Consider the following 9751-nt stretch of genomic DNA (forward strand, 5'->3'; position numbering starts at 1 on the left):
TTGGTTGGCCAAATATTGATCTCTCGCGCGCATGCTCTCTAGATGGGACATGTTGTGCCGTGAAATTAAACGCTCAGGGGTAATGAGACATTTCAACTCTGGATGATGTCAGTCAGACATTGACCTCTCATTGACTTGATCTCTTATTAAATTCTGTCTGAGTTGATCATAGCAAAATTAAAGTTCAAGTAGGCCTACTGATAAGAAGAGGCAGTGGGTTATCTTAAAGTGGATCTTTGGTGTAGAGTATCAGAGCCTACAGGACATTTGTCTTGGAATGTAATTTTAATTAGGAGGACACTTTTATGCTATGAATGTCATCTGAATGGTCATTTATCCTGAACAGAATATTATTTCCCCTACTGTAGATTGACATGCAGTATTCCATATGCCCCAAGGAATTATGAAATAATGTCCCTGACATAAGACATTACAAACTACTAACATAGTGGGAAAACAATGCATGTTTCACTATAGACTAGGCCTTATGTCTGTATTACAGCTGATAGCATTATGACATACATGGCATGGGATGGGCCTTGAACTTAGTAGGTCAAATGCTAATCACAGGTAATATTGAGTCACGAGGAACACGCCTAAAAGGTCAATGCCAGTGTTTAGCGGATTATCAAATTGAACCAAAAATGGAAAAGCTTGGCGATGCACAAGAGCAAGTGGCTTGTGTGCATGGGGTGATCCCTCTTGCGACAGTCAAGTTTATTGCCATCCCTGGGCAAAGTCCAAAGACTTTGCAAGATCTTGCAAGATCTGGTTCACACAGACCAGAAACTCCTCGACAGCTTCATGCACAATTGCCATGTGCATATTGTAGCTCTCGTACAGACAATTTTGTAGCACACGCTGGTTTACTTTGATAATTTAAGGCACAGTTAGGCAACTCTCAAGATGTCAACTGGTCTTCCTGGTGTACTGAAAGAGTGGGAGGCCTTAGAGAAGGAATTTGTCTCACTTCAGGTAAGATTTTAAATAAGTGTGTCTTGAGTATCCATTATTCCTTTGTGTGAAAGACTTGAGAGATTCACTGTCACAATATTAACTATTTTGTAAAGACGCTGTGTTTGTTTTGAATTACACATGAGAATGTACCCAGGTGGTAGAATTACTTACATCTGCCTTTGCTACTTTGCTTTGATGAATGTGAAACACATGTATTGCATTTGGATTTATTGCACATAAAAGCGTATTCTGTTACATTTAGGAGACCCACAGGTTGTATCTGCTGAAACTTGATGAAATATCAAAGTTACAGAAGAGCTTTGCATCTTCTATCACTCATCAGAGAAAGAATCTAAAAGATTTGTCTGGTTCATTGCGCAAGTGAGTATTGCAGACACAGACGCATATCATCAATATATTGTACCTGCAGTAAAAAAAATATCTGTCAGTCGGCCTATCTGTCTCTCTTACCATTCCTGTTACACACACACACACACACACACACACACACACACACACACACACACACACACACACACACACACACACACACACACACTGGTACTCCCAACAACCCCTTACATCACTTAACTTGTGAAAAGTTGACATTGTTAGTTTGTCAAGAGAAAAAAATATTGAATCAGTGGAACGGAATTTAACGCAAGTCTTCTGGTTAGCCTGTTTAGTTAATCATGACCAGTAATGTGAAAGTTGTTTGGCACAAATGCATACACACTTGCATGATAGTTTTTAGGTATAGCTATCCATCTTATTTTCAGATGCAGAAAGGGCATATCAGATGAAGAGGGAAAATCCCTGGATGGCATCTCTTCACAGCTACGAGAATGGCCTAATACATTCCATGAAATGGAAGCTTTTTTACCGAAGAAGAATGGGTATAGAGTATTAGTTTCTCTCTTCATTTTTATATCCTTCATTTGAAAGATTAGACATTACTGAACCGTTTTGCCGTTATATTTCTTCTTATTTTTCAATTCAGGATATACCTCAATCTGGTCCTGGGCAGTGTGAACGTAAACCTTCTGAGTAAAAAGTCCAAGTAAGTACTTTCAAAAACATTACTGTTTAATCACATTACGTTGGAACGTGTGCCTTTTGCAATAGTTAAGTTTTTGGTGTTATGTGCATGCATTAATAGTCATTAATTATGGCAGACCAAACGCTTAAGTCTGCATCACATGATATCCATGCCTGCCCATCACTGTCTGCCATGTGTCTCCTTTGTACCCTCTAGGACAGCTTACAAGGACGAGTATGAGAAATTCAAGCTCAAAGTGACTGTTGTCTTGCTGATACTTGCGTCTTTGTGTTTTTTCTTCAGCTACAGGTACATTCACTTTGTGGAATATACTTATTATATAGTGCGTAGCCTCTTTGTGCAGCTTGGCCCGCTATGCGGAGCCTTAACCCTTGTAAGGTGTTCGGGTCATTTTGACCCGTTTTCAGTTTTTTTGCTTGAGAAAAATAGTATCAGTTATTATCCTTTCACACAGTTATTCAGTTATATGAGTTATTATCCTATCCTATCCTATTATCCTATTCACACGTACGCATGCACACACACACACACACACACACACACACACACACACACACACACACACACACACACACACACACACACACACACACACACACACACACACACACACACACACACACGCACACACACACACACACACACACATACACACTATTACCAGTTATTATCAGTTATTATCCTTTCACGCAGTTATTCAGTTATGAGTTATTATCCTATTCCCTCCGCACACACACACACACACACAAACACACACACACACACACACACACACACACACACACACACACACACACACACACACACACACACACACACACACACACACACACACACACACACACACACACACACACTATTACACAGGAGGTGCTCCTGGGTCTTTTTGACCTGTATCATTTTGGGGGGCTTATACAGTAGATGAATATTTTCTAAACTCTTTGATACAATACTGATCACAAGGCAGAGGGTGAATAATGTGGGAAAAGTCGTGTGGATATTGTTCGGTCCTCCAGTTGTGCATAAATGTTGCAACCTTGCGCAAGAAGAGCACTAGTGGCTCAATCGAGAGCTGGGATTGAGTTTACACACTTTCTTCACTGTCTCCTGATCTTTCTCTCTCTGTATCTCTCACTCTCAAAAACATATACAGTACACACAGCAATTCACATAGCAGGATGAAGGGAACATGAGTGTGAGTGTGAACATGAGCTATGATTTTTTTCCTTTAAAAAATATTTTTCTATATGCCTATTTTTCTATATTCTTCCATGTAACAAAAACACAAACACCTTACAAGGGTTAAGTATCGGATTACCACTTAGCCATTACAATTTTGGTGGCAACTGGTGGTTATTACATAGGCTCTCTGCAAAGGAGTTAACGCTTGACTCTATTATTTTAAGATTTGTCGATGCAGTCTTGAACTTCCTGTTGGTGTGGTTCTACTGCACACTCACCATAAGAGAGAGCGTCCTGATCAGAAATGGGTCTAGGTGAGATCACAAACTCTTGATGAAAGTACTTACTTATTACTGAAATCTCTGAAATGACTATAACAAAATTCAGTATATCCACACATCAAGTCTAGTCAGGCTGTAGGTCTAATCTCTTTCAAAATCTTTATTTGTCTTTTGTAGGATCAAAGGGTGGTGGGTGGTTCATCACTACATCTCCACCTTCCTCTCTGGAGTCATGCTGACGTGGTGAGTTCATGTTTCTCACCTGTGTGTGTTTTTAAAGTAAAATGCTCTGTTTTGAAAGCCTGGGTCGTGGATATGTACGTATCTAACCTGGGTCACTTCAATTATCTGCGAGTGGGATCACAGGAAGTTTGGGCACTTTCCTGCGCTACCGTTATGGTATATGGTATGCATTTATGCTTTACTCAGTAGGTTACAAGGCACATTAGATTGTGTACTCTGCTCTATTTTGTATGCAGTTTGTTTGTGTTCTCTATTGCAAGTGATTTTGGATACATACAGTATGACTGGTGCTGGGTTCCACTGAAAAGAATACACTGTACTGGTAAAATTGAATGCCCCTCATTTACACATACCAAGGAGGAAAGGCCACATGAGATGCAGTGCCAGTCACTGTGCACATTGGGAGTTGTATAGATTTCAGTGTTTTTGCTCAAGCACTTTTCACTTTTGCACTTTTCTCCACTTCTCCTGACTCATCTCTTCCATTTCTTTTAGGCCTGATGGAATGCTGTACCAGATGTTTAGGAACCAGTTCCTGGCCTACTCAATCTATCAAAGTAAACAGAGTCACACCAGACAATGAGACACACTTCCTCCTCATTGATCATCACCAACAATAAAAAAAGACAGACTATCCACAGCTGACTGTTAAACATTTACAATTACATCTGTGTTTTTTCCCCAACTCCAGGCTTTCTTCAACTGCTTCAGTACTACTATCAAAGTGGCTGTCTCTACAGACTGAAGGCTCTTGGAGAGAGACACAATTTGGACTTAACAGTGGGTATGGTCACACCCTGTCAATTTCAGTAGTATATAAACTGTCTCCGGATGCTTCTCTCAGTATGGACTATATGCACAACCCTCCACATGGAATACCTTGGAACTATGTGACATGCTTCAAATTCCTCAAGCCATTGTCAAAGCCTGGAGAAATCTGTTTGCTTATAGCTTATCTTATATTTTAAACTACAGCAAAAATGAGGCTGGACTTTATACTGTATCTTCATATATTATCATACTATGAAACTAAAGATCCGATCCGATACAATACGATATCACTTTACCAGAGAGACTAGATAATACTCTTAGAATCTCTGACTTTACCATCAGTTTTCACTGAAATTCATTTTGCATCCCTGAACAAGACTTGTTTAAAGAAGGACAAGACATGTAACATCACTGGACTATTGCACATTAGTGCCATGCATGTGGAGCATAAACCACCATTAGACAAACAACATATTGAGCCTGGGACCACAGTAACAAACAGTCACGGTCACAGATATATAGGCAAGCTAGGGGACACACAGACCTATGTACATGCCTCCATACTACATACACATATACATACATTTTTTTGATGACTCTATTTTATGATAGGACAGTGAAGGTGGTGACTGCAAGTGAGTGGGGAGAGAGAGAGACGGGGAAGGGCCGGCAAAGGACCCGGGCCGGGAGTTGAACCTGGGTCAGCCGCATGGTAGACGCATGCCCTAACATGTATTAGGTTCATTATGTCTAACTGTTTAACTTAAACACTTCTGATTTTCTTACATGTAAAAGTCTTTATCTTTTACCTGACATGTTCAGCTGATTTTAAAGGGACATTGTGCAGGAAATGGTCAAAAAAGGTACTGCAACTATGCTGCTCATTGAAACTGGGCTGCCTATTGCCAAATTTGATCTTTACATGAAAGTTTACTCAGTAATAAACACATATTTTCTAGTATGGTTCAAGTACAGTATTTTTTGCAGCTAAAAATGGCTATTTTTGGAAATTCAAAATGGCGGACCAAGGAGAAGATCCCCCTTTTCATGTATGAAAAGTGCAATTTTTCCCGTCATAATGAATACTTAGAATTTGATGCTGGTGGTAAGTATTCATGAAAAAGGTCAAATTAGTGAATGGGCAGCATGAATTCTGGAAATAAACAACTAAAAATCTCACACAGTGTCCCTTTAAAGCACGTCACTTATCAACATCACAGTGACCCTCTGATGAGGACGGAACTAACACCGTCGAAACATGTCAGGTAAAAGATAAAAACTTGTACATGTCTTAAGGCAAAAGAAAATCGAAAGTGTTTGAGTGCCCTACTGTTTGGCCACAGCAGGGCCCACATATACATACATACGCCTCCATACATACAAATATACTATCGATCTAAGAAATATATTTTGTTGTTTTTTAGAGGGTTTCCAATCGTGGATGTGGAGGGGTTTGACATTTCTGCTCCCATTCCTCTTCTTTGGTCATGTAAGTGTTCAGATTTTTAAAATCTTTTGTTGGATATTTCTTTGATAGGTCATTCACAATTACATGAAAATACCCCGTTAGCTATCCATTACTATTATTACCTATGTTATTACACCCATCTATAATAAATACCCATGTTACTGTCCATTGTTAAATGCTCTTATATTCACGTCTTCCCACTGCAGTTCTGGCAGCTCTTCAATGGAATCTCCCTTTACCGCATGTCTAACCTTCCAGAGTGTGTAGAGTGGCAGGTGAGTTAAGCTTACTCTTGAAAACAACAGTCAAGATGTGTGGACAATCCACACTGTGCCTTGTATGGATAAACTGCATGGAAAATATAACTCTGACTATCTGCATTACATCGGTGACCATCTCCGCGACAGTAAAAAGGCGCACATATATTTGGAAGGGTGGTTTGGGGGTCGTCCCCCAAGAAGAATTGTGTTTCTTAGATGCAATTTTATGCATTTTAATGCATTTTAATCAACCAGGTGTCCGACATAATGCTGTGCCGGACGCCAGACAAGGCACTGAAAAGACAGGCGGTCCGCCCTGAAGACGGACGTCTGGCCACCCTAATTACTGATGGATATTTAAAATCTGGGAGATCAATATCATATGTTGTGATATGCGAGGCCTCTGTCCAAATGTGTAAGCAGACACAAGAATGCTTGAGTATGCGAGAATGGTTGCGTAGCCGCAATGCAGGCTTTACATGTAGACAAAGTAAGATTTATTACATTACATTACACTTTGCTGACACTTTTTTATCCAAAGTGAGCGGCTTACAGATATTACAGGGTTACAGTCCCTTGAGAAATGTGGGGTAAGGAGCCTTGCTCAAGGGCACTTCAGCCATGGATGGAGGTGTAGGCAGAGGTAAGGGTGAGATTCGAACCTGCAACCCTGTGATCAACCCTGAACAAATTATCTGACAACAGATGACAGACAGCAGTATACAGTGTGGAGATTGAAATACAGGGAGAGGTTGTGTCTGCTTGTGACTGCCTGTTTCCAGCCATATGGGAACGTAATTAGAATGGATTTTGTCATTTTGAAATGATTTATACTGAGTTTGATCTTCACAGAAATGTCATCAGTTCCCTGACTGATTACTCAGAGAACTTCAAGAGGAGTCAAAGACTGATTTCCCTTCTGTTGAAATAATGCTGATAGAGAGGGATACGTGTGTTCAGGGTGCGGATTTGTCGGAAAACAAAAGGGGGATATGTTTCAGATTTTAAGTAATATCAATGGAATTACGTTAAAGTGTGAAAATTGTGTATAAAAAGCGGAGATATCAAAAACAGTAGGGAGGACAATCCCCCCATTCCCCCGTACAAATCGCACCCTGCATGTGTTCACCATGAGTTGTGTTGTTGTTGTTTAAGGTGTTTACGTGTGGCCTGTGCTTCCTGGTCCTCTTCACGGGGAACTTCTTCACCACCGTGGCCGTTGTGCGTCACAAGGTCCAGCAGAAGAACCAGGCCAAGGCAAAGACTCAGTGAAAAGAAGCACCAGAGGCCCTGCCGTGGCCAAACGGTGGGGCACTCGTCTGCCATGCGGCTGGCCCGGGTTCGATTCACGGCCTGGTCCTTTGTCGGCCCTTCCCCGTCTCTCTCCCCACTCGCTTCCTGTCACCACCTTCACTGTCCTATCATAAATAAAGTCAGAAAGACCAAAAAATAAATAAAAAAAGATGAACTTTAGTTAGACTAAGTATACATTAAAAACACAGACTTAAGTTATGAGCTACTATAATTGTAACATGTCATCATAAAATTTCACAAATTGTTTATTTGTCATTCATGGGTCTGAAGTTTTACAGTACCGACAAACTGATATTTGAGGTATATTTTTTATTGTCTGTATCCTATCATTTGTATTCCCAATCATGAAAATAAAATCAGGTAAAGGTACTGTGTCAACACTCAGGCTATTTGTTTAGATCAATTTTTTTGGCAGTGAAAATAATAACGTGAGCAGCAGGTGTCCTAATTGTGCTTTCTGTGTCACTCAAAAGTTGCTGGCTTGGGGTGTGTGTGAATGTAATTCTGGCCCAATGTCCCCCAAAATTACTCTTGAGCGAGGCCTATTTTTCATCTTGGGACAGGTAAAGCCGCCAGCGGTGACTAAATCAGACTAAATGCATTGATACAATGTGACACACACATGTGATATCGTATAGTTGTTTGCACACAGCTGTCGCATATTCATTGCACCATGCAATGTTAGTAAAACTGTTTGACGCACAGAGAACAATGATGCTATCGTTTTAACTGTTCTGAACAATGAACCATGACACAAACATCAGCACTGTCACCAGAACCATACGCTGCTGTCACCTGAATCTTGTCGTCAGCTGCCCAGCGTCAGCAGCTCTCCTTAAGTTCCGGGTTGCTCAAAAGGTTAGGCCTACATTTGTCGCAATAAAAGTCTCCTATTCAAGACGTTACGTTTTTCGGGGGGAAATACAGTGTGGGAACACATTAAAAGCACATGAAACACCAGAAACAAGGGCAAAAATAACTAAGTTAACTATCTATATAAAAACATTCAAGTGAACTGCTTGACATAGGCCTACGTTCAGCAGTTCCAGACATTAAAATACGAAGCTGATTCCAGCAGATGTCTGGTTTCATAAGGTAACTCATAACACAATGAAAAAACAAATATATGTGCTATATGTGGCCGTGCATAATTTGCGATCACTAACACTTCAGGTTGGGGATACTGTATCTCTACTATACATTCGCATGAATAGGCATTTGCCCCAGGGCCCTCCTATATTGATGGTGGGGGCCCTATTGTCACCTTGACGGGTTGCATGAGGGGCGCTATACGCATCTTGCCCTGAGGTCCTGTGTGCAATTGTTCCGCCACTGGTTATACAGATTCTGTTCGGGCCCTTCACTGGAGGGAATTTTAGCAATTGGCCCTCTGTGACTTTTTTTGTGATTCACAGTTTTTTTTTAATTTGTGAACAAACTCCCAAGCTGGGAAAGAAAACCATTACAAAGTCAGTGATCAATGCCCACCCACCCCACCCCAACCTCAGGTTCACATGACCCATTAGGTCATAAATGAAATTAAAAAATATATATAACAATAATAATAAAATAAAAAACGGAACAAATTTTAAGTTAAAACTAACAATAGTCAAAGGATGTTCTTTATCTAACACCACACAGTGATGACATAAATGTGACCGGCCGTGGAAAAAACACTCTCAAGTAGGCCCTGGAGCATATTGAGTTAGTGATATATTCCGAAAGTAGAGATTATAAGCTTTACAAGGATACCCCACACATGGGAATCTTGTAATATTTGTATTTATAAGTTGTGGCTATTTTAATATGCTCACTTGTAAAAGTAAAAAACAGAGAACTCAGCCCTGAAAGTTTCTGTCCAACCTACACCTGCATACTATATAACCCTCCCCCTGCTAAGTCCTCCCCCTACATGACCTAGTCCTCCCCCTCCTAAGTCCTCCCTCTACATGACATCATGCTAAACCCTCCCACCTACCATTCAAGCTGTCACAGGCTGTCAGACTGATAGCCATTGACACGCCAGAATTGGGGGATAAGTGTTTTCTGTTAGAAGGAAGTTTTTGTTTTAATCAAAAATAGCTTTTACAGAATGAGATGGCAATTAGAAACCATTTTAATACTGTATTGTTTTTGAAAATATACATAATTTTAATTGTTAAAGCATTATTAATGGAATGACAAACATGATTGCAATTTCCTGTGTTTATGAAAA

The 9751-nt window shown here is 40.3% G+C and overlaps 1 protein-coding gene across 1 annotated transcript; it reads left to right on the top strand.

Moving 5' to 3' along the window:
* The first annotated feature begins 684 nt into the window (after positions 1–684).
* On the top strand, positions 685–7896 carry tmem120ab (transmembrane protein 120Ab). Its single transcript, XM_063205436.1, has 12 exons — positions 685–975; positions 1220–1338; positions 1737–1853; positions 1958–2017; positions 2213–2305; positions 3424–3513; positions 3658–3723; positions 4219–4280; positions 4415–4507; positions 5919–5983; positions 6169–6237; positions 7378–7896. The coding sequence occupies exons 1-12, from the start codon at positions 907–909 to the stop codon at positions 7492–7494; spliced, it is 1020 nt and encodes a 339-aa protein (XP_063061506.1). The 5' UTR covers positions 685–906; the 3' UTR covers positions 7495–7896.
* Positions 7897–9751: the final 1855 nt, after the last annotated feature.

The sequence above is a fragment of the Engraulis encrasicolus genome, chromosome 8 (assembly GCF_034702125.1).
Source record: "Engraulis encrasicolus isolate BLACKSEA-1 chromosome 8, IST_EnEncr_1.0, whole genome shotgun sequence".
NCBI lineage: Eukaryota > Metazoa > Chordata > Actinopteri > Clupeiformes > Engraulidae > Engraulis > Engraulis encrasicolus.

Excerpts from the sequence above, each read along its gene's own strand:
- tmem120ab (XM_063205436.1), top strand. The coding sequence starts at position 907 with ATGTCAACTGGTCTTCCTGGTGTACTGAAAGAGTGGGAGGCCTTAGAG. Across the intron at positions 1,854-1,957 it reads TTTTTACCGAAGAAGAATGG|GATATACCTCAATCTGGTCC; the intron begins GTATAGAGTATT and ends TTTTCAATTCAG. Across the intron at positions 3,724-4,218 it reads TCTGGAGTCATGCTGACGTG|GCCTGATGGAATGCTGTACC; the intron begins GTGAGTTCATGT and ends CATTTCTTTTAG.